Here is a 26,174-nt window from a genome sequence, read left to right as displayed (position 1 = left end):
ATGGCTATATGCAAACCATGGATACTACTGTCCAAAAGGGGCAAACTGCACACTTGAATCACCTCGAAAATTACATCACCCCAACTTCCCAGTTGCTATGTAAATGTAACACATCATAACAACACAGAAAAAAAAAAAAAAACAACTCCCATCTCTCCCTTGACGGCAGTTTATTAAATGATCAAATAAATCACATGGTTAATTTGTATTTTTGCTTTCCAAAATTAGAAGTACTTTAAAAAAAGATGGGAATTATTGCGAAGATCGCCTGGAGACAAGCTATAAATAGGCATAATCAATTACTAACAACTGTTTAACTTTCCCTCTACACTCAAGGTGTCAGACAATCATCTAAACAGGGTGGATCAGTAAGATGGAAATAAAACCGATGGAAGGAATGCAGGCCATGTTAAAACATGTACATAAATGACTCTACTGCAGGAGAAAAACAGTTTGTAGCTTACAGACAGAAACCTTCTGTCATCTCATTTCAGTTATCGAATTTATTTTTTCACATACTAGATGACAGAATAAGTAATTTATGTTTCATGGAGACTTTTAAGTCTTAGAAGTCAAATTATATATTTTTACTTGAGTTTTGCACAGAAAGTGACAAGAAATATGAAGCCCACAGCCAATTTTTCAGAACATTCATAAGTTTATTGCAGTTGCAAAGCAGACAAACAATGATTTATAACAACAAAAATAACAAAACCAAAAAAGAAAAAACAGGAGAAAAGACTGCTTTAGCCAATAAATTACACACGTACAAACAAAAAGATGATAATAAGTAGTTAATATCTGTCAAGGTGTGTCATGAGAGTAAGATGGGGGCCTGTGAACAACACAAGGCTCAAGATCTCTTCAGTCTTTTTATCCCAACTAAAACACTTCTGTTTGCTTATAATTTGTGCATTGAGAAAACTTCATTTTATTCCAAACAAATCTGAAGATTTATTAAATATAAGTCATTTTGATAAATTTAAATTTTGTTTGGGTCTGTGGTTTCACCCGAGGATTAAATGAGGACACGACTGTGGATGCTTTTTATTGCAGCACATTAAGCATTGACAGCTGAAGACAAGAGTTATAAATATATGACACATGGACTATATTTCTATAGTAGTTTTGTAACCACTGACTACTACACTAGAAACAGCATTCATTAAGTCGCACTTTTTAATGTGCACACATTCATGCATGAAACTTTGGGCTGTTTTCCTTCCAGGAATTAATGACATGCCCAGAGGAAGATGGAATTTAATCCTTCTGTGAGGACAAATCTTTCCACTGAACAGTTACGACACAAGTCGGCCGTTTGTTATATCCTCCCAACGATGCATGAGCTGCTGCAAAATGATCAACAGAATGCTCTTCTGAAAGTGTCTGAACATGTCAGCATGTTTTTTTTTTTAATTATTTGTTTCCCTGTTGTGGGAAATAAATGTTTTGACATTCAGCAGCTTCCTGGTAAATACAATGTGAATGCACTCAAGGTCAGCTATAAAAAAAAGACTTGTTTGTTATTTAAGCATTGTTTCAAGGTGAAAATGTGTACAGATCATCGCTTGGTTTCACGTACAGCATGAATGCTTAACGGGGGAATGTTTAATCCTACCAGCTGAACAGCAGGAGACACTTTGAGACTAAATGTGTGACCTGCTTAGGTTCATTGTCTATTCTGAAGACGCATTTATATTCAAACATAACATCATATCTAATGTCTTGAGATACTGCTGCAATATTTCCCCATAATGTCCTTGCCTTTCCATGTAGCCATCTGTTCTGTAAAGTGCAGCAGATCCTCCAGTAGCAAAAGCCACAGAACAGACTGGTGTCCTTCATAGAGGGACAGCTACATAACATGATGCTACCAGGGCTGAACTTCTCAGTTCAGACCAAACTGGCAAGTTTGAAGAATACTCAAGTCTGTTATGGCCAAACACCTCAACTTAATGGTATAGTGGAGGATTTTTGCAACTTTTTGAAAAGACCCGTCCTCTCCAATTTAGAAAAAAAAATGCACACAAACAACCCAGTACCTGCTCCCGAGAGGGAACGCCTATTAAAGCGTGTGAGAGCATACTGTGTACACCAGCCCATTTCTTCTCGTTCATGCACTGATAAAAAAGTTGCTGTTTGCATCGCTCGTGCAAGTACCTGTCACACCTTGATGGTTTAGCCAGCGTACGCCTGACGTACGAAAATCTGGCAAAAACGCTGGCATACGTTGGATAAGTTATGGGTACGCTTTGCAAAAAAAAATAAGAGCATGCTGGTGGCACACGTCAACATACGTCAAGTACGTAGAGGAATTTTGAGCATGCCCAACATTTCCAGATGCCAGCGTAGGCTCAGGTAAGCTATCTGATCATTGACATAAGTTAAGTTTAAGTTACTCATAAGTCGTGGTGTCTATCTTTTTCAAAACCTATGAGTAACTTGTGCATAACTTATGTGTAACTTATCCAGGACTTATCTCCAACATATATCAATGTATCTGACGTGTTCCAGATGACTGGAGAATTTTATTGTATTTTATTATGCTTTTAGCGGCTTCTTCTGTGCTGAGCGGCGTTTCAGACTTTATTGGTACAGGGTTCATGTGACTGAAGATAATGAGCCTCTCAAACTAGCTTGAGCCCGCATCTCTAAAAGTTTTTTTAGTTCTGTTTTTTGATCAGTACAGTTCAACGATACTGTACTCACAAGGGGGAGCGGTACAAAACAAATTAAATAAATGTCTGACCTTGAGAGTTCAATTCTTTTAAAGCTATATATCAGACAAATATCTATTAACAAAATTTATGTGCATTTTGAAGTATTGCATAACAACATCTTAATGGAAACAAAAAAATACAAGCAACCTTCCAAATTTTGCAAACAAGTTCGCAAACAAGTCGCTAGGTATCTTATTTAACTTTTTGAAAAAGAAATGTAAACCCTCATAAGACAAGATGGAAATAAATTTGCCAGATAAGTTCTGACACAGAAAGTGTTTTCCCCCTTGCTAGTGTATTTTTATCTTGATGTCCTTTTCCTAACAATGTTTACAGTATGTCAAGGCTAAAGACTTCACTCACATGGAGAGATATAAAGTATGGTTAATTCAACAGTTCAATGGGATCGGTGTCGGATGTCGGCCAATACGCTCAGCCCAGGTATCAGTATCAGAAAAACCTGATTGGTGCATCTGTAGACTGTATAAAATAACTAATACAAGCTGACATGGTAAAGTACATCATACCTGATTACACAATAAATAAAACTTCAACCCATTACTGATCAGTATTTCTTGCTTATTAAAGCCAAACGTATCGTAGACATATGATGAGATTGTACCTTTTATCATCTGGTTAACTCGTTCCAGTGAATTGAAACAAAGGATGGAAGCCAATAAAAAAATGTAGTTCACTTTTTTTTCAATTGACAGCAATTATGTATTCAGTGAAATAAACTGTTAAACTTAGAATAATTACATTTTAAAAGGAGGTACTTTTATGATTTAAAGAGATTCTAGTTTACTTATTGCAATATATAATTTACTGCACTTAGTTTTTGAGATGTTGCTCCATGCAGGTGTTAGGGGACCTTACTTATAAAAGAAAGGGAGCCCCAGCAACAAAAGTTTCATAACCACTGGGTTAATGCATGTGAAGGTGCATACTTCTCTTCCCGATAATACGGCTGTTTTATTTTTTAATTTTTTCGATAATTGGAAACAGGTAAGGAGAGTTTACACCACATTACAATTACAATTAGGTGTACAAGCTGTCGTATAACTAACTGTCCTGCATAAGATAAGGAAAAGGAAAAAAACACAGAAAGGATTAAAATATTTTCTGATAAAGTGTACATTTATATGCATGTTTAAGCCAGAATGATTTGACATTCAAATATGACTTCCCTACGACTTTAAATTAAACTCTCAAAAAAACAGCAAAAAATGTCAAGACAGTCTTTCGTGTCTTTTTATGCCAGACATTCTCATTAATAACCCCATCCAGCAAAACTGTTGATATGCCCAAACAAGGTGTCCAGCAACTGTTTCCCTGCAGATGTTTAATATAAAACCTAATGACAGATTATAGATTTAGATTATATCTAAGGGTTGGGTCAAAAATAAATAAAGAATCTAACTTATGCTTACTGCACCACAAAAAACTAGAGGGCTGGATTTAAAACAAATGTATTCTTTAAAGTTCACATCGCCTTTTATATTAAAACCTTTGGTTGTTATTTGTGCAGAAAAAGCATTTAATTGGAGCTGCTCAGACCTAAACCAGATTCAATTTAGCTTAAACAGGCAGAATGTCCCTAACCTATATGAATTTAATCTACAAAACCTGCATGAGCGATTTAAGGCACCAGAGCTCTCTGAAAGGGTCAAACCACAGACCTGTTAATGTTCTCACTTTCAACAAACAGTAGCTTTTCAGATATGATAGAAATACTAAAAAAAAAAAAAAAAAGACCTCAGCTTCCATAATTGTAAAATTTCCTAATACACATTTCAATATACATGAAAATACATACAGTAGTGCCCGCACTAAAGTGCTTTGGTCTGATCAGTAAGGACTCTGCATGGATTCAGTCTGTCAGTGTGAAAAGGCACAAAGGAGACAGGCAGGAGAAAGAAAAAGTCGGCCCTGTAGGGCTGGTAATGTGTCAATGTGCGCGTATTTCCTCCGAAATTAGAGCTAGACTTGCAGTTATACGTCCCCTTTGGAGTGTTTGTCAGCAGTCAGCCTCTCTCGCTCTCTGTGTCGCTGAATGGCTCGCCAGATCCGGCAAAGGACTCCGCCTCTGAGCAGGAAATAAAAAACAGTCAAAAAAAACTAAAAATCGTTCAGATATAAGTTACAGTCCCTTGCTATAAAGTCTACTGGGATTTTATATAAGAACTCATATTAAATATGCTAAAAATCATTGAAAAAATATCTGATCCAATCTCAAAGGCAAAATTTAGACTCTATGGCAAACAATTTTTAAGAAAACACCTTTCTTAGCTGAGTGTCAAACAGCTGAAAGTTAAAGTGTTTTTTTAATGGTTGTTGTGTGAATACCGTAAACGAAGAGAGCGGAGGTCATCTTTGCTGACGTCACTCAGAATGTCAGTCAGTGTGTACTCTTCCATCACAAACTGCAACCCAAAGATTAAACCGTTGTTAAAAAAGACCCAACAATGATGGAAAGTTGAAAGACAAGATTTTTAATATTACTACAGATTATCCACCTTTTCGATGGTGTCTGGATCAGCCCCCTGCTCTTTCAGCCAATCAGTGAGCAGCTTGTCTGGCTCATGGTCTGCTGAGACGTGGAGGATTGAGGGAGGTGAAATGTCTGAAAAATGTAGCACATGTAGGTTTCTTCAACTTTCTTTCATCTTTGTATAACCTTTTTCATTTTTTTAAATCCTGACAAGAGTATTTTAGTGTCTTAGCTTTTCTTTTATTTCTATTTTTCTTATTTGCTTAAATCTCCTCCCTCTTGGAGGATTAAAGTATTGGCCTCCCAATCTCATCTTGTCTCATCTTGTTGTTCTTCCCAAACCTTTCATGACTTCAAATGAATGACAGACTCCAACTATAAATTCATGACCTACATCAGATTGCGTCTAAGTTTATGAGAGCTTTTTTTAAATTCAGCTGTTTACCTCTTTTCTCTTTTCAAGAGAAGAAACATTTTAAGATGCTATAAATTATGATTTAACATTTTCATAATAATAATCAACAGATATAATCTTAATGTTCTAGTCTGACACTACATCAAACAACAGTATTTTTGCTTCTGGACAGTTAGAATGGCCAAGAATACTTTCAGTTATTATAATTTATATCTAAATGTTTGAAAATTGATTTCATAAAATACCTTTTTTGCAAAATTTTTCAACTACAGAGTTGTTAGTGTGTTGACGGATTTGGGACTAAAATTTAGGGCATTCTTCTTGCTTCTCACATTTCCTAAACCTATAACTACCTTTGGCCAATTCCTTCCTACAGAACTAATGTAAATGTCTGTAAGCTGCCTGGCTCTCAAACCTTCTCAAACATTTTATAGGATTAAGGTGATAGGCTCTCCAAAACATTGAACATAAGCCACTTAATAGTTGTTGGTTTGCTTAGGAAGTGTCTTAGAAAAGAACAGAAGGAACATTTCAGCCATTCTGCAAGGCTGCTGTTGATTGGCTTATCAATCCCTCCTCAAGACTTCTTTACAGAAAGTGCAGTCTTTTTTTCTGGAGCCTATAACTGAACTTCTAAATCCACCAAGAGAAGGCTCAAGAATGTCAGAAAGACAACCGTTTTTTTTGACATGCTTTAATAAGTAACTATTTTTACGAAGGCTAAATCTATTTATTTTTCTGTACATTTCTAAAAGATAGAGTTTGTTTTCCCAACATCTCGGGTAAAGATATAATTTTTAATATTCATTCATTCAGGAGGAAATAATTAATTATAGGGCTTTCATTTAATTCAATGTACTTTTGATTCCTATCGGTAAAAGGGTGATTTCATGTGAACAGGAAGCAGACTGACTCACCCTGTATAAACACAGGATGTAATAAAGAACTTTAAAAGGAATAATATGTCTTAACGACAAAACAGTGAGTCAGGGAGTTCACCTGGTGGTCTGTGTCTAACTCGGATCAGCTCCAAGTCGTGAGTCCTCTGCTGCAGCGTGGCTTTCAGGACATGTTGATACTCCTTTTCCTTCTGTAACAGTTCCTCCAGTAACCTGCACCAACAGAAAGTCCCAATAATAATCAACAATGTTCATTTAATAACATAATAATGAAAGAAGGGAGTGTGGGAGTGTGGCTGCTGATCCTGTTCCCAGTATGCGTTTGCGTATGCCATTGTGGATTTGCCCTGATCCTTTCTGTGGTATTCATAAACAGGAACTCAAGGTGTAGTGGCGGAGATGTGGATGTCTGGTTTGGAAAGCTTATCTTTTACTTTTGCAGGTTAAGTAGTTTAGTTAGCTTCTTCTGACCTTGATCTCTAGTTTTCCCCTGGGTGGTTCACTGATGGAGCTTGAAGGAGAGTCAGCTCTATTCCTGGCCATTCTTCTTGCCCAAAAAATAGTGAAATGACCCTTTGGGTTGGTGAAGATCTTTGCTTCAAGTGAGTTAAGTTCTTCAAGGGAGTTTAAGTTTCAGTATCTTAATGTCTTGTTCAAGTGTGATAGAAAGATTAAATAGGAGATGTGCAGACAAATTAGGGCTTTGTCTGCTGTAATGTAGCCAATGCTGTTGTACTCTGTTGTGTCCACAATGTTTGTCATGGTAAAGAAAGTACTAGACCAAAAACTAAAGCACTGGATTTGCTGATCTTCAACATTATGACTCCGTCATATGACAATTAGTATTAGATAATCACTGGAAGAAAGAAAATCCTGGATACAAGCAGCCAAAATGAGCTTCCTCTCTGTGTGGTCTGTACCGCTCATTCTTAAAGACTCCTTAACCCATGCATCCTTCGTTCTGTCACAAATCAAAGCCTTTCCAGTTAATGTTTCAATTCTACCATGTCTGTTGCCCAACGTATTGATGGACAGCTCTTCCCGGCCATCCATCATATATACGGATCAAGTATGTTATTGATGACTGAGCATAATGTGTCAATTTCTAAAAAAGACAACAAATTATCTGTACACTCAGAGAATGGTGGAAGGACAAAGCATTGTAGGAGTGATGCCAGGCTTAGAGATAAGGTAAGAAACTGCTGGAGAGATTATACATCCTGTTTGTCCTGTGAGCGCCTTGGGATCCCCAGAATAAGCTGGAGGCTGTTGATGGTGAGAGGGAAGTCTGGGGTTCCCTTCCTTCCTATCAGCCCTTCAGGCAGATGTCAAATAAGTGGAAGACGATGGATTCATAGTTAAACAGAAATAAAAAGTATCAGGTTTCAGGCTGATCTTTGCATGAACTGTAGAACTAGCCAAGCCAACTTTTCAAGCATTAAGACAGCAGCATACAAAGTGTTGGGCATAAAAACATTAAAACACCAAAACACACAATGAAATTAGTTCCTTGTTGCTCAGTGGAAATTTTGTAAGAGCAGAGCAACTGCTTTACTGCCAGTGCTTTGATGTTTTGGTCCTAATTTTTTTACATTGTTTATTGTTTCTTCTTCAGGACCTTGATGAACGATTCATACCAAGAGCTAACCGTTTCTTAGAGGAAATGATAATAGCAAACTGTTTAACATACCCTCACCTCAATGATGCTAAATGAAAATATAGAGATTGCCTTTTTTTTTTACATGCTTTGACAGTTGGCTGTTTCAACTATTTTTTTCCAGGAGGGCACACATTCTTCTCTGTGAAACAACCTGTTAGTACAAGTTTGTCACATTAAGAAACATGTTGCAATACAAATTTATTGATGTCTTTCTTCACAAGCCAGTGCCTTTAAAAAGAAAGAAATATGCCAACAAAAATAAACCTGCAACCTCACACCTTTTATTACAGACATACAAATTACACCTGCTGTATTTTTATTTCCTTATGGCTGGGATTCACATGACACTGAGTTTCTCCACCAATGAGCTCAGTAGACCTTGTAAACAGACCTAAAATAGAAGGCTAACACATACTTTGTATTGTTCTTTCTGAAAATGCAGCATTCCATTTTATTTCTGTTTAAGGAATATCCTCAAGCAAAATGCAATGCTCTGCATCTAAAAAAAGAATCTTTTACATCTGTGTAAACAAAATAATAATCTTTGGTATTCATTTGAGAAACTTTAAGTTTCCTGTTGAGTAAGAATAAGGTAGATGAAATTATGCAGAATCATAAATAATTGTGAATAGGTAATGTTTTTAGGAGGTTTGTGTAAGGTTGATAATTTTGCACTAAATGTATAAGTATCACTGAAGTAAGTATCCATCTTCCCAAGGGTTACAACACTGGAATGTTTAATTCACATGTTGGGGAGTGGCGGCCTAGAGGTTAGGGCATAGAGCCTGGAACTCTGAGGTTCTGAGTCCGAGCCCCAATTCCATAGACTGCCACTCTGGGTCCCTGAGCAAAGACCCTTAACCCCACACTGCTCCCCGGGCGCCCCACGATGGCAGCCCACTGCTGCTCAAAGGGATGGGTTAAATGCAGAGGTAAATTTCTCCAATATGAGATCAATAAAGTTCAATTATTATCACATTCTGCCCCTCTACCTCCAGTTCATTCAAGAAGAACTGGAGATATTTTTCATACCTACTCTTTAACCTGGCGTTTGACAAGGGTAAACGCTGCTTTTATTAGAAATTCTGTTTCAGTTTAAATTCAAACTGCTGTATAAGCATAAAACCAGATTTAACCTCATATCCTGCTTTGATTTCGGGATGAGCTTAGGCTCAATGCTCCAGGAAACTCTCATTTTAATACTTTGAGAATAAATTGTTCTGGGTAAACATAAACATTATAGTTTATTCATTTCAGTATCCGCTACTATGATTTACCATACAGCTGTAAAGACTCAAACATAAAATAGATCTATGAAATGGGTTTCTAAAGCAGTGTAGCTGCATCTTTAGCTACCCTCTAGAGTAGTTCACTTTGTTTCCTGCAGGGACAAATGAAGTCTGTTTGGCTTTCAGTCCAATAAACAAGTCTTGGTTTAGCTGTTGACAGGAGGGCTGAGTATTTTGGAGCAGGTATCTTTCCCCTAACATGAGCTAACATGGCAAAGATCACATTTTAGAAGGACTTTAGGTGGTGGACCAAAACAAAGAGGCACATTAGTGAGGTAATAAGGAAAAAGGAAAAAGGTTTCTGGGTTTATTTTAGAATGAAAAATCTTAAAGAAATTTCCCTTCTGCAGTTACCTAGTTATGTATATATAATCTATCCACTGTGAAAAGGAAATGTTTTGAAATCAATATCAGATATGTTTTAGTGGTAATTGTAAAAAGTAGGTAATCTTCAAAAGAGCCCTTCCCAAAGGGCATACAGATCTCCACAAACATGTCACTTCTGATGTCCGTTGAGGCAAATAAAATGTTTGAAATGCTGGCTTAAATCAAATTGCCATACTTCATTATCTCTGCGAAGGAGCTTATGTTTTTAGGAGAGTTTGTCTGTCTGTATGTGTACAGGATAATTTGAAAAATCATGGATGAATTTTAATTAAAAAAATTTCATCAGAGGTTTCCCTCATGCCAAGGAGCAATCCGTTGAACTTTGGTGATGATACAGATCATTATCTGAATACAGGATATTCTTTTAAAAGATTGTCTAAAATTGTGAGATAGGCACATTTGGTGGAACAAGCAGTTCCCCACTAAACTAGAGGGTGGCCACAGTGACTATTGACATCCTCAGCATCAGGTTCAAAAAGTCTGGAGTTATTTTATTAAGGACAAAAACACAAGAAAAGGGAACGCTATTGGTTTGTTAGCAGGATCAACTGAAAACTTATCGACGGACTTTATGAAAATTTCTTACCATGACAATTAACAATTCATTCAAAATAGGTAGTGATCCAGATCATGTGCAAGTTTTAGCCCCTTCAACATAAGGCCAATAACATGTTCTTTTTCTTTTTTAACAACAGGTTGTGAAAAAATACTTCAAATAGGCTTTATATTGCATGAACATAATTTCCTAGAATTATTATCCTCCAATTGCCATTGCAATATTGGAGAAGGACCCCCACCTCCAATTCCAATGATGCTTTGGGTGCTTGATGCTTCTTTAAAGTTTAAGCTGCTTTAGAAAAACACATAAGGCTGGTAGAGACAGGTCCTGTATCAGACAGCGTCTTCATCACCGTTAGACATGGAAATATGCCTCAGGCTGCAGTTACAGCTTGACTTCAGATCAATCTCTGCTGCTGACAGCCTCTGTGAAGGCTGTCATCATAGTTTGTTAGTGCTCGTATGATATCAGTATCAGACAGTCCTACTGTTTAAACTTAACTGCTAAGGAAATATTGCAAAAAGCCTTTCTGGTAAATGGAAAAAAAAATTGTTCTGATGTCTTTCAGTGCAGAGTGTTTATATATAAATAGGGTGAGGGGAGACGTCTCTGGTTCCTCCCACGAACTTTGTGCTAGTCTGTAAAAGACAGAACATTTTGTTCTTTGTTCTCATGATACTTAGATGCTGGCTAAATCTCTAAAAGCCAGAAAAATCAGCATCATTCTTTTTTTCTGACAGACGCTGAAGTCCTGGAAAAACTATACAACCCTTTATGTAAATGAGAACTCAATTTGCCCTCCTGCTTATTCGGTTTACCAAGACACACTTACATTTATGCATAATATATTTTGCTCCTTGCTCTACATACACTACTGAAACATAACTAAGGTTATTTCTAAAGTCCTTACCATACTTTAAACTTATCAGTGTCCCATAAAGTTTACAAAAAATGCACAAAAGTAAAGGTTTTTGCAGTTTGCGACTCTGTTTAATTTAAGATTAGTGTTTGAAGAACAAAGTGGACCAATGCCAGAAATACATTTTTTGCTGCATTTCAATTTGGAATGGGTTATATGACAGTTTTTTTAATTCTATCACTCTATAGAGAGAGATTATTCACTAGTGGAAATCATTTAAATTGGATACCAAACTACCCTAGATGAGGACATCTCAGCTGGGTCAGACTGCAAAGCTCAGAGAAACTGAAACACACAAGAGCTTAATCAGACAAAGTGTTTTAGACAAAGTATAGTGTCAGAAGAGTTCATGACAGTACACTAGAGAAAACTAGTTAAGCTTGTTTGAATTAAGTGCAAGGGGAAAAACCTCAAACCTCTCTCAACCTGAAGAATGCAGTAGCACAAAAAGATTTGCAGAGTTGCATCTGAATGATCCAGAAGACCATTGACAATATCCTTTAGAAGATAAGACCAAATCAGAATAGATTTGGTCTTATCTTCTTGGTTTGACAAAGCTTTGCCCAGTCATGTTAACAATGATGCAAAAATAGATAATAAATCGTTAAGTAAACTTTACTGTTTTATAACCTGATACGGACCAGGGGAATCATGTTTAAAGAAGTATGTAGTATTAATAACAAAGGCTCAAAAAAAGTTTGATACACACAAAATAAATTCGACCTGTATGCAACAAGAGGGTTAATTTACATTTTCACATGCCCAGAAATTATGTGTGAGGAGGAGTAGAAACAATCTTTTAGTCTGATTTATTGATCAGTGCAAGGCCAGTTAATGGTTTTAACTCTTTTAAACATTTAACCTTTAGTTTCCCCATCCAAATTGTAAAGCAACAAAACATCTTCTGCTGGTAACTTTTTACTCTCCACAAGGTCCTTACTCTCAATTTCTGGATAATTTTTCAGACTTCCTATCTGATGTAAATGCTGACAAGGACTTTATAGCAGGACATTTTAATATTCATCCTGACATTAATGGTGACAGCTTAAATGCAACATTTAAAGCTATCTTAGACTGGATTGGCTTTGTTCAAAATGTGCATAGACCCGCACTATCCAATCTTCATACTTTCGATCTTGCGCTGAAACATTGCATTAATGGTGATGAAATAACAGTATTTCCTCATAACCCTATCTGAACACTTAGTAACCTTAAACCTTAATTTAACAGAGTTAACTAATATTGTTTCAGTTTAGCAGATCATTATCAGCTAATGCAGTAATACGTTTTAAAGAATCTTTTCCATTTTTTATTTCCTCTGTATTGCTGAACAATACTGCAGAGGCAACCATTTAATATATTCCACTTCACAAATTGATGATTTTGATGATGGGCTTACTAATTCTCTGTGTACTGCTTTAGACAACACAGTCCCTTTAAAAGTGAGAACTTTGTCAATATGAGGCTGGTTTCTTGGTTTAACACAGAGCTACATACTTTGATGGATAATTCTAATTCTAGGATACTGCATAAAAAAATGGTACTTGACTACAGGAATCCAACTGAATCTGAAAAAACATTCTACTGCCGTAATTGATGACCCATTTTTAGAGCTAGAACAGCATATTCCTCTTTACTAATAGAATAAGAACTATTCTGGGTTTTTTTTTATTTAGTTGCCAAACACATAGGGTGAAATTTAAGCAGTAATGCTTCTATGGGATTGCTTATCAATAACTTTGAGCCTATGAAAAAAATAAATAATTGAGGCAGCCGCTGAGGTAACTGCAGAACCTGAATTGGGTTTAGACTGTTTTGATCCAATTAAGCATTAAGAGTGAGCTAAATACCTTTATCTAAACCTTAAATTTGTATGTCAGACCCAGTTCCAGTCAAGTTTTTAAGGAAGTATTCCCTCTGATTTCCGTCTCCATTTTAGATATAATTATTTCTTCTCAAATAAAGGGGTATGAGCTCATTGGGCTTTCATAGATCAGAATGACAATATTTTACCACTTTTTGTTTTCAGTGCACTGATAAACTAGCTTACTATGTCATACTGCAAGCTGCAAATGTGTTGTGTTTTGTATTTTCCTTGGCTAGAGTAGCAGGGCCTGCAAACTTGTTTTACAAGCTAACATTTAGGGCACTTTCAAGTCAGGTTAGCCCCAAGGTATGGTGACTGAAAAGCTAGTTTTTAAAACCGACTTCTGTACGTTTTTTAATCAAGGTGGAAATGTAATGATGTGGTTTTCAGTGAGGGTACTACTAGAACTGCAGTGGATAAAAATCTGAAGATTATTCAGTGATGAATTTTCAGGGATCCCTGAAAGGTACCTGGAAATTCATCATTGGATAAAAATGCATGTGTCTAAAGAGTAAAAATGTACATGTGTGCAGAACGAGCCCGGGTGCATGCTTTCAGATATGGGTCAACATTTTGTAAATGTCATGTAATGCCATTTTCTATTTATATGGTAGTAATATTTGAAAATAATATGCTTTTAAATTGGTCTGAATCCTGAAAGACAACCCAGAGAAAGAGTTTCCAAATAAACTATTGCTAGAAATCTGTATGCATAACACCGACTTCTAAGAGGCAATGTTGAAGGTTTTGAGGCAAACAAGAAAATAAATAAAATGCATAAAACAGGCTCCAAGAACCTTCTGAAATGTAAAATAGTTTATATGAAAAAAAGCCATACATGCAACCTTATTATTATTACAATAGTAATAATAATAATTATTATTATTATTAATGATAATCAAAATAATACAATGACAAATGTAAGAAACATTCACTTTAAAAAATTGTGTTTTAAAAAATCTGTAGGAATTCTTTACAAAGTTCTATATCATATCTAAAATTATTATTTAATTAATTGCTTTTGAAATTGTTGCACCTGTGCACAAATCATAAAGTTTTAGCTTCATTTGTAGCCTAATAAAATTTTGTTCAGCTGCTATATATTGGAACTTAAAACACATACTCAAATGGAAACTTCCCACAGACCAAACGTACATTTATGAAATGCCTTCAGGCGTGTTTGTTTCCTAAGAGTGACATCACTTCTGCTCCACTAATAAACCAACAATCTAATAATACTGGTTTGAAATGAACTGTTGAAGTTCCATTTGCCTCAACGCACAGTAAATAGTTTCCACCTCACTTTGTATCATTTTGCAAAAAACATGTGCTGGTCCTTTGTTTTTGTTAATACCTGCTGGTCTCCTGCTTGAGTCGTCCAAGCTGGACTCCTAATGGGGCGTGCAAGCGCTGAGCCTCCTGAGCGTGGCTGGAATTCACAGTACTGGTGCAACTTAGGGCGGGGTCAGGTGTGGATCCAGGGTCATCTGAGGTCGGAGCTAAAACAGGGCCATATTCTGCTTCTTCTTCATCCACCTCATCATCTTTCTCTGCCCCCTCACACTCTGAGGCTGGCCCAAAGTGGGTCTGCAGCTCTGAAGGTTAAAACCAATCATTTAGGTTATAATTACACACCATGATATAGATATATGTTAAATAGAATAAGTTGTTCTTCTCATTTAAGGTTGCGTGAGAGTTTGAGCAGTCAGTAGAGTAAGCTTAGTTTGAGTCATCTTAAAATAAACTTCTTCAGCAGGTTAAGCAAATTTCTGTTGGTGTAATTTCCGTGACACAATAGCTTTTATCTATAATTTACTCAAAGTGAAAATTGGCTTGGCTTATTTGTAAAATCTGTATTGCAAGTTAAACCTGCAGGTCTCCCACCTGCTATATACAGGTGTTAGCATGATACACTGTTAACATTACCCTAACTGATTAATATTCCATAATGTTTTACTATATGATACATTTCTGAATAAATTTGGTTTTACATCAATTGGCCTTGTGCGTGAATTTATAATGTTTAATTACACTGTAATATGATGACATTTATCTATATGCATCAGTGAAGAATTTCACTTTTAAAAATAATCAACATAAGTTACCATAACCATGCAGATGACAAACAGCTGTACATTACTATCATGTCACCTGGTGACTTTTAACCAATTCAAATGCTGGGTAAATGCTTAGAAGGACCAAAAGAATAGTTTTCAATAGTTAACATAGCTTCAGTAAATCCAGCTAGAAACCACCAATCAGGCTCTAAAGCTGAACCTTTAGTGGAACATAAAGACAGTGATAAATTCAGCCTCCTACCACCTAAAGAACATCTCCAGGATTAAAGGACTAATATTTCCGCAGTACCGTGAAAGACTAATTCATGCTCTAACAATGTCTTAACAGGTCTGCCTAGTGGATCACGTAGCTACAGCTGATCCAGAATGCTGCTGCTTTCGTCCTCACCAAAACAAAGAACATGAACACACAGTACCCCAGTGCTGCAAACGCTACACTGGCCCCCCCGTGTCTCAGAGAAGACACTTAAATAAGTACTTCACAAAATGGCTTAACAACAAAATACATGACATACTTGCTGTCAGTGGATCAGCCACCCAGACCTGTACGGTCTTCTGCTTCTAATCTACTCTGCATACCCAGAACCAGAACCCAACAAGAAGAAACATTATTTAGTTCCTATGCTCCACAGATATGAAATAAACTCCTAGAAAACTATCAAAGCCCTGAAACCCATTAGTTAAATCAGGATTTAAAACAAATTTGTTCAGAATCACCTTTGACTAAGCCATTTAAACATTATGGTTAAGTCTGTGGTATACCTTTTGATTTGTTTTCCACATCAATTTAGGTTTATTAATAATTTACCAATCATTATTTATATATATATATATATATATATATATATATATATATATATATATATATATATATATATATATATATATATATATATATATATATATATATATATATATAAATAAATAATTTACCTATTTAAATGTGTCACTTTTACTATCTTTTACTGTTTGTGTTGCCTCTTGCAACTTACTTCTTTACAGAACTGGCTTGCCTCTAAGGCATTAAATAAATCATTTTCCTTTTCTTGACACCTCAGTGTCTGCTTTAAGCAAACGCTGATAGGCCAAATGTCATGTTGTAATGTTCCAACACTGCTGTAAGCTAGACTCCTGCATTAGATGCTCTCTGTTCCTCCCCAAATTCAAATCCCTTATGCTGTCTACAGTAGTTAAAATACTCACTCCTCACTTCCCCAGTTAACCATACGTATATCATGCTTGATCATAACACTGTTCAGGAAATCTCCGAACATAGGGCAGGTACAGTGTCTTGTTCTTCAGAATGTTGGGGGTTTGAGCCGTTTTGATTCTCCTACCTGGAATGAGGATGGTGATTGCAGCCTGCACAGCTCTGCGGATGATGTTATCCATGGCAAACATCCAGTGAGGTTTGATGTGATGATTCCGCAGGACCTTGTTCACCTGAAAGCATCAGAAACATAAGTGACACTTTGAAAAAAGTTGCATTTTATTACTGTTCAAGACATTGAGAGCAATTTCAGTTTTTTACATATTTAAGGAGAAATACATTTAAACCAAAATTCAGTTAATTAAAAAGTGTTCTTAGAAACTTTCAATTATTTTCTTTTTTTTTTTTTTTTACATGTGATCCAAACTACCATACAGAAATAATATGTCTTTCCTTCTGTAGGGCAAAATATTTAACATTTACAAAGCCCCATTAGCTGCTCAAGAATCCTATCTAGTATATTATTTTTATGATCTCCGCATGTTTGATCCAAATCCCAGTGATTGTGTTTGTTCTGACCGAGTCCTGAAAGCCAAAAAGCACCAGCTGGATCTGGTTGATCGAGTTAGAGTCAAAGTCCAGATCTAGTTTGAGTTTGGAGATGGTGGCCGCCATGACCCGTCTTTCCGGAGAGTGAATAAAATCCCGAAGGATGCAGATGATCTGCTTGATGTGGTCTACAGAGAGCAGAAGCTCCTCGCTTCCCTGAAATCACAAATTCACATCCACAAACAAAATGTATTAAAATACATCAACAGGGTGGGTAGTGAAAAGTTACACTGACTCTATTAAAGTGACCTTTTGAAGAAAATGTACATTTAGTATGTTAACTGCACCTTGCTTTTTACTTTCACTGCAGTAACATCTTAATATATATAAATGCTGCTACAGCTACTTGAGGCAAAAGGTCCGACTTCTAAAAAGAAAGTGTTCCAGACAAAGACAGCTAATGTTTATGTGAAAATGTGTTTTCTCTTTTGTAAACAAGTGTACTTAGACCTACCATGATGTTTGGATGTCTAATTTACAGTAAGGAGTAAATATTAATGGTTTTCTGTTTTTTTTTTTTTTATTTGCACATAAATTTGTATTTTGGCCTTTAGTTATTACATCATATCAGATATTATGATAGGTTCCTCAGTACTTGAGAAGGCTTTTAACTTTTTTTTACTCTTAAGTTTTTGCTTGGATGTTTACTTTTTGCTCTTACTTGAGTAAAAATATGATGAAGTCACATTGAGTTGTGTACAATTTTAAAATACTGTGGTATAGACAGTGAACATCACTTTTTCCAGCCTGAATAGGCAACATTTGACGCTGTTAAAAGAACTCTGACACCCCCTACTGGTTATTTTGGAAAATACTACCTTTTTTAAGTTTTCATGACAAGCACCAATTACTATTATTATACAAAATTTTATTTTATTTTTTTATGCTTTTTAATGTATTATTTTCTATAGGTCAGCACAGAGAAAGAAATGTCACAGATTTATCTTTCTTTTTTGTTAAAAACCTCAATGGCCATGATAAAAAAAAAGAATATGAAAAGCAAACATTTACATAAGCAACAAATAATAAGGATATAATTAATTAGAAGGTATTACAAAGGCAATAGGCAGTGAAGCTAACATAGCTTTGTGTAATGTCTTGAATACTTGGAGGATGACTTTCCTGTATTTTTATAGGCTAGTTTCATTTTGATTTCCATTCAGTGTTAAGGCAAAACCAAAAGACTCAGACCAGTACATTTTTTTTCTTTTTTTTTGTTTAATATAATTTTGAAGTGTACTTAAAGTAGTCTCAGTATGCTTTTAGTTTAGTTGTAATAGACTTTAATGTCCACTCAAAAATACAGACAACCTTCCAGTTAGACTTCAATTTAGCTGTCAGTTAACATGATTAACAGCTGCTATAGCCTCGATAATACTGTGTATTGTTGTTTATGATTCTGATTTTCTTTAGTATTTTAGTTTTGGAACTTTTATTTGTAGCGATATGTAAACCTTCATGCTTTCATTCGCTTTTTTGGTTTGCTTTTGTGGAATAAAAATATTATTTAATTACTATTTTTGTTGGCATATGAAAGATACCAATATGAATAATAAAAATAAAAAAATCTCTTTGAAATACACTATGAAAAAATACTCTATGTGTGATACTGTACCTTACAAGCTAAAAACAAAGCTTTCTTGTTGCCAAAACTCTAAGACAGAATCTTGCTGTTAACAACAAACAAACACGTTTGTGTAAATTTGCTGTTATTGTTATGAATATATGAGTTCAACTTATAAGTATGGGATATAGTTAGACTTTTACTATACTTTTTTTCTAGTAAGATATACTTAGTTAAATATATCGCTGATAAGTACACTACAAGTAAACTGAAAGTATACTGACTTATAAGTTTATAACTAGTGTACTTTAAGTACACATCAATGTAAGTACATAAATGTACATGTATATGAGTTTAGAAGCTCAGTAACAAGCAGCGGAGGACAAAGTGGTCAGTTTTATTACTTAAGTCAAAGCAAGATCCTACTAAGGTCATGTATTTATAGTAACAGTTTTAAGATCAAGGTAAGAACAATTACAAGTTAACAAACTGCTTCAGATTATACAGCCAGAAACCACCAATCTGCCTTTGAATCTAGGTATAGTGATGGACTCAGACCTGATCTTTTAGAGGCTCATAAGACATCAACAAGGTAGGCTTTCTATCACATAAAAAACATGTCCTAGATAAAAATAATAAAAAAAAAACCTTAAAAAACTAACTCATGCATTCATCTTTAGGAGAACGGATCACTGTAATGGTGTCTCCAAAGGTCTGGCTGAGAAGTTGATCAGACAGCTGCAGCTGATACAGAATGCCACTGCCTGCATCCTCACTAAGGCTAAGAAAGGGGAGCACATCACCCAAGTTCTAAAATAGCTATACTGGCTCCCTGTAACTATAAAAATAGACTTTAAAATACTTCTGTTAGTCTACAAATCACTAAATGGCTTAGCTCCACAACCCATTACATACTTGTTGTCATTGGACCCCCCCACACTCAGATCTCTCAGATCTGTCTGGCTCAGGTCTACTCTGCAGAACCAGAACCAACCACAGAGAAGCAGATTTTAGTTCATAAACTCCACTAATCTAAAATAAAACTCCAAGAATACTAAAAGGGTAAAACCTTTTCTTGCTTTGAATCGATATAAAAAAGTCTGGGCTTTGACTGTGCTATCTAAACACTGTTTTTTTTTATTTTGTATTTCATTATTATTCATTTTAATTATTTACCTTTATAATCATCCTATAATCATTTTTTACTCACTTTAATTATTTATGGTTATTAACATGATTCACAGTTATGTAGTTATGCCACTGTAATGTGCTTTTCTCTGTCTTTCCTACTGTGTTTCTTTTTTAATGTGCATCTCCTTGAATTGTCTTGCTAATGAAATGAACTACTTTAATAAGCTTACCTTAAACTTGCCTGACCTCAAATTAAGTTTGCCCAACTTAATTTATTAAATTTTTCAACTTATAAACCTAAAAAAAATTAGGTAAATTTTAAACATTTCATTTAAGTTGGAGAAACCTTTTCTTTTTAGAGAGTAAGTACTGCACTTAAATTTACTTTGAGGTGTATGTTTCGGGCTAATGCTGCCTTAGATCGCTTATACTTTTAATTACATTATCTGGGGAGCTTCTTTTTTCTGATTTGTCTGCTTTTTGTCTCCACCCAATGATTTCCTTGCTTTATATGGACACTGACCTGGATGTGGTTTTCCTTCAGGTTGGAGATGACCTTCTCCTGGTCGTCATTAAGGACCTTGTAGAGAATCGCTCGTCTCTCGCTGTCCTTCTTTAGGAGAAATAGACCGCTGTCCCTGTCCTCAGGTGAGGGGGGAACACTGCGGTCCTCTGAAACTGAACCCTCATCTGGGACGCTGCAAAAGAGGAATTGGCTCAACAATTTACAACAGCCTGACCCTCTGATTCAGTTTACTTAAAGATACAATCCTCTCCCAGCTACTGTGTGCGCAGAGAGGCATGAATAAGGCTGGACCTGCAACTGATGTATGCAGCCCATGTTATAGCGGATGAGATATTAAATGTGTGCACATCCACCAGCTGAGGATCACAAAATAATCAGGCTTTATTATATTGCTGTTGTAAAAAGCAGCAAAGCACAAAGAGTCCACCTGTCCTCTAAACATGCACAGAATCATTTACAGAATGGACGAGCAGGTGAATACCTGAGAGGTTGGGTCTTTAAATCTTTATACTTTAAATTTTTGCCCATCTTTACACAAGTCGGCTAACTGAGACACATAGCCATTCGTCTCAAGAAAAGACAAACAAACAATATCTCTCTAAAAATAGCTTTAATCTTATTTGACCTCTTTCTAAATGTATTCTGTGTCTTTCCAACCACTCTTCATTTCATGCTGGTGACTAAACCATTTCATACCGATGTATTTAACTGCTAGTATCATTATTTCTCTCCATATTCAACTAAAATTATAAATCAGACAATAAAAAGAAACAAAACCAACTAAGAAATTATTAGAAATTGCATTAATCTTCTACAAATTGTGGTTTGTGTTAGGTAAAAAAAAAAAAGCTGTCAAACAGTCCAGAATACTTTTACTTTTAATCAATATGAAACTTTATAAGCAATGATCAAATCAAAACAATGAGACAATACCTGCTTGCGCATGTAAATAAACTGAGGTCACATACAGACATTATTTTATGAGTAGACAGAGTAAATTAAAGGAAACTACTTTGATCTGATTCTGATAGGAGCTGTCTTCCAAAAGAGGCATGAAAGGATGTGGGTCGTCGGAACAAATTTTCCTATTTATGGGATATTTTTGTACTTATTTATAAAACAAAACTGCAAAAATAGAAAAAGCAAAATAAACAGTCCCTAAATTATGCAGAATGGCAAATGTAAAGGATGAACTATAACACCTCGGACAGCATTATTTTTGTTATAATAAAAAAACACATAATCAGCATAGAGGTTTTAAGTTTATGTCCCTTATTGTTAACATAATGTGAAGAGGTCCTGCAACACAGCCTTGAGGCATACCCTTTGTGATAAAGAAAAACCCATATTGTGGTACATTTCTACTTTTTTTGTTAATTATTATTCATTTTATTATACTTTTCTTATATATTGCCAGACTTATCTTCAGAAATGATCAGTTGCTAACAGTTTTTTCAGGAATTTTGATACCATTACAAATGTTTTGTTTCTTAATTGTTTAAGTTGTAAATCTGTGCTTTGTATCTCAGTATCTCACTGTATAGATCAACGGCACGATAAAGCAAGGGAAACAATCTGCTCTCACCTTAGGTAGTTGGAGTTGGATGTTTTGAGGTTCTCGGAACCAGAGGGTTTCTTCCTCTGAAAGAAAATGTCATGTTTGGAGTCACAGTCTGGACTCACTGAGCCATGTTCACTGCTGCTGCTGCCAGCAGTTTCACCCTGCTGCTGCACTGGAATGGAAACGTTATGGATGTAGTCTGAAAACACGAGAATACAGGAGAGACAAATTTGCATAAAACAGCTATAAACGAAATGTGTATATATGTAGTAAATTGTCCTCTAATTCATTCTATACATATTTCTAAAGTAAAAAAAATCTGAATTTCCTACTTTTTACTTTGTGCCAACTAATACATAAGTACATTGTGAAGAACGGCAGAAACATTAAGATGGGAAAGGCTTCAGCTATAAGCACTGTATTTAACTGTCTGTCACCTGTTGGTTTGAAGGCAATCTTGTTTTTTTTCCCCTTTGTGTTTTGCCGTAGAAAAATATCTCTGAGCAGGTCAGCAGCGATGGCTCTCTTATTCGGATCGGGCTCAAAGCAGCGCAGGATGAAGGACTTGGCTTCTAAGGATAAAGATTCAGGAATCTCTGGGTGGATTTTAAACATTCCAACCTGCAATGAAAAGCCACGTAAAAAACAACAACAACTTTAAATTAAAAGAAAAGAAAACTCTCCAAAGACATCGAATCTTTGCATTGTTCCTACCTTAAACATGGCTGCCTGTGGCTCTCCGAGCTCGTGGAATGGAGGTTTTCCAGTGGCCATTTCTATGATAGTGCATCCCAGAGACCAGATGTCAGCTGGGGCCCCGTAACCCCGAGGGCCCTTATCAATGATTTCTGGAGCCATGTACTGCAATGTACCTACAACAAAAATTGTGCAACTATCTCTAAATTACTTTTTAATCATTAATCAACCCAGCCTAAGTGTTGAAGGAGCATGTTTCCTTTAATAGAAATTAGGTTTAATTTGAGTCTAAATCTGAACAGTTTTATTGCTGATTAATGTTGCTGGGATACTTCAAAAATCACTGAGCTGAAGTGGTAATGTGTCATGCAAATTAATGTTCTTCTGATTCAAGCCATCTGTAAGAAGATGTATTTATACTTTTGTATAGTTATTCTGCAACGTACATATTTTGTCCTAACAATCATATTAGAGAGATTTTCTGTAATAATTGTGGCAGGGAATGGTAAAGCCATCGATGCTGTAAAACGTCTCTCCAGACCTTTTATAACCAAAGCTTTTATCTCCGCTCTTAGAACTAGTTTCTTTTAGAATAAAGAATATAATAGAGTGCTTTTATTGTATTGTCACTATATACATGTACTAAGAGATTCAAAACTCAGTTTAAAAAACAAAAACATAAAAACAGCATAAAAATATAGCTATGGTATGTTGGTGTGTTATCTGGATTGATTGGTGGAACTTAGGGGGGAAAACAGATTGAGGCCTTGTCTGGATTAATAGAGGTGCTGACACCATCTGCTGTTGTAAGAATCATATAAACCAAAGAAACAGTCAGTACACCAGTTTATATTGCAACCTTCACCTGAAGTCAAATAAAAAGGATCATGACTTACAGCACTGTAGTGCGTGCTCTGTTGGGTTGCTGTGTATCCCTGAGAAAATAAAGCTGATCCTCGACAAGCTTAAAGTGGCCTCATACTATGAATTTACAAATCTTTATGGCGGTAGCTCATTCTGTTTGCATACAAAGGCTTTCTGATGACATGGTCACACCCTGTTGGCTTCTTGTATTTATTTCAATGTTTTAAAACATTGTTTTTGTTCTATTTTGTTACTAACCTTAATGCTTTGTGTATATTTCCCACAAAACCGGTGGTAAAATATTTTGTATGAAAAGCAAAAAGTAATGGGGCCAAGAAACTCTCAGCGAACTTATAAAAAGAAAGCCAAATTCAAAATGGATGAATGGATGGATGGATGGATGGATGGATGGATGGATGGATGGATGGATGAATGGATGGATGGATGGATGGATGGACTGTAGCAGAGGGGTAGGACCATTTTTATATCGACTGGGTGTGCTAGCCTGGTTATCCAGACTCCTATGCGGTAGTATATACGACGGCATATCAGTCGGGTAAAGAACTGGTACAGCTTGATTTTAGGGATGGGACTAACCCTTTCAATGCCATCGGAGAACTATGGATCTGACACAAAAACCCCAAGTAACGCGGTCTGTTTTTGTAATTTTGTAGTCTGTGAAACATATGAAGTAGTCGAAGAGACTCTCGTTTGAATGATTTCTGCAGGTTTTGCCTAAAATATCCGAGGGTATAAGGTTTTCTCTCAAAAAATTTTCTATTTTTTTTTTTTTTTGCAACCTCACTTATTTGCAATAACCAACTTGGTTGTATGCTAGCAGAGCGCTGCTGCAATGTGGGTAATTCTGGTGCTGAGAGTCAACATTGTAAAGTCACGTTTCCTGCACTCTAATTGTTCCAGTTTATGAGAACGTATTATGCATCATGTAATTTAGTCTGGCCGGCCAGTCTACTTATATTATGCCAGGTGCAAAAATTCTTTTCAGGCTCAAAAAGGACTAAGTAAAAACTATCAGGATCAAACATTCTGTGTATTGTTTTATTTCAAGTTGAATTTATGATTCTGTGTGTAGGCTTGTCCTGATCCGATCCACGTATCGGATCGGACGCCGATATTGGCAAAAAAATGCGTATCGGCAAACCATGTAAAAATGCCGATCCAGACCGCCGATCCAGTTTTAAAAAAAAAATCCGGTCCGTATTTTCCAGTTTCGCCGATTGAAACGATCCATTCCACCATTTTGCGCCAGTGTTCCCCGAATCCGGTCCGCATTTTCCAGAACACCCTCAACACACCCACTGGTCTTTTTGGGTCTGTCTCCCGGCCTAACCATTAAAACAGGCGAATTGGAAGATAGCGGGAAAATGTCAGCCGTGTGGGATTATTTTATCCTGCACGATGTGTAGATGGAGACTAGGGCTCTGTTCGAAAACCTAGGACGCATCCTTAGAAGACCGGATTCGAAGGCCGATTACGTCATTGCGCGGCGCCGAGGTCTGGTCGGATTCCAAGAGTCCTCGTTATACGGCCTTAAAATGCGTCCTTCTTTTTGCCCGATTTGAAGGACGGGTCCGATGTATCCTCGGTATTCTTGGATATCCCAGGATTCATTGCGAGACCAAGCAAGCTGTGATCAGAGGAAAGGTTACTTGGCGCCGAACAGTGGTGAAAATTGGAAGTTCAGTTTAATATAATACAACTCTGTGAATAGTTCCGTCTGAGATTAATGAAAATTGTTGTTTTAATGGTTACTGAGTCAGATTTGTGGCGGTAATGTTTGGTTTATCTAAAGGTTTTAATCTGTTACTGTGTAAATGGGTTTGGCTGTAATTTAAGGACAGATTCTAATATATTTGCAGGGTGGGGACTATAAATCTGATAGGATTTTTATCTTTTTATTGCTATTTTGCACAATATGCTTAACTTCGTATTTTTTGTTGTTGAATATTAGAGATTTTGCAGATATATTTTTTATAAATATATTGTTTAGATTTACTTATATCTTTCTACCCCTTTTATAGAATAGAATAGAAAATCCCTTTATTTTCCCACAATGGGAAAATTTACAGCAGCAGAAAGATTATTGAAAATGGTCACACAAATGTGGACCTTAGAAAAATGTATAAGAATAACATAATAGGGAAGAGTTAAAATATAAACAATACAATACTGTAAAGTGTTTTAACAATATAAAACTGGGGAATAAATAACCAATATGCAGCTATGGACATTTTTACAGTAATGGATATTTGAAAATAGCAGCAACATCAGAGATGTGCAGAATGACAGCAGCATTTTATTTAACTGACTAAGGCTTCTATCATTACATTTGATTTGATTTGTTTCTGCTCCCGGTGGTTGGAACCTTTATTCCACTCTGGATTCTTGTGAGTGTAGTCTTTGTTCACTTCACAATAAAAAAAGAAATAAATAAACAGTTTTGAAAACTTCTGTATTCATTCTTTTCCTGCTTTGTGTGTCAACGTTCACGTTGCTAAGCAACAGAGCATACGGCGGTAAAACTCGCCGAAGGGTAGACCTGGTCGAATTTACAGCCAAAACTCTTCCGGTCTCCTTGTTTTCAAGGACTTCGAAGGATCCAGTCTAGGTAGACCGCATCCTTGGAGGACACGTCCTAGGTTTTCGAACAGAGCCCAGGTGTGGAGGAGATTGGGGAGTTTAAGGCATTTTTGTGTAATAGTTCACTG

At 36.0% G+C, this 26,174-nt stretch overlaps 1 protein-coding gene across 2 annotated transcripts in view; it reads right to left on the bottom strand.

Annotated features, from left to right (window-relative positions):
* Positions 1-644: 644 nt before the first annotated feature.
* Positions 645-26,174, bottom strand: part of map3k15 (mitogen-activated protein kinase kinase kinase 15) — a 49,297-nt gene continuing 23,767 nt past the window's right edge. For both annotated transcript variants that reach the window (XM_038267443.1, XM_038267442.1), the window contains 11 exons: positions 22,600-22,757; positions 22,323-22,506; positions 21,910-22,084; positions 20,322-20,496; positions 17,074-17,259; positions 16,622-16,727; positions 14,561-14,801; positions 6,626-6,738; positions 5,237-5,343; positions 5,067-5,143; positions 645-4,806 (listed from right to left, as the gene is read on the bottom strand). In XM_038267443.1, the coding sequence (XP_038123371.1) occupies positions 4,713-4,806; positions 5,067-5,143; positions 5,237-5,343; positions 6,626-6,738; positions 14,561-14,801; positions 16,622-16,727; positions 17,074-17,259; positions 20,322-20,496; positions 21,910-22,084; positions 22,323-22,506; positions 22,600-22,757 (1,616 nt within the window). In that variant the 3' untranslated portion in view covers positions 645-4,712. The remainder of the gene's footprint in view (positions 4,807-5,066; positions 5,144-5,236; positions 5,344-6,625; positions 6,739-14,560; positions 14,802-16,621; positions 16,728-17,073; positions 17,260-20,321; positions 20,497-21,909; positions 22,085-22,322; positions 22,507-22,599; positions 22,758-26,174) is intronic.

Source organism: Cyprinodon tularosa, unplaced genomic scaffold (assembly GCF_016077235.1).
Source record: "Cyprinodon tularosa strain WSP-4 unplaced genomic scaffold, ASM1607723v1 ctg673, whole genome shotgun sequence".
Taxonomy (NCBI): Eukaryota; Metazoa; Chordata; class Actinopteri; order Cyprinodontiformes; family Cyprinodontidae; genus Cyprinodon; species Cyprinodon tularosa.
The sequence above is the reverse complement of the archived record's forward strand: the minus strand, read 5'-3'. Positions and strand labels throughout refer to the sequence as shown.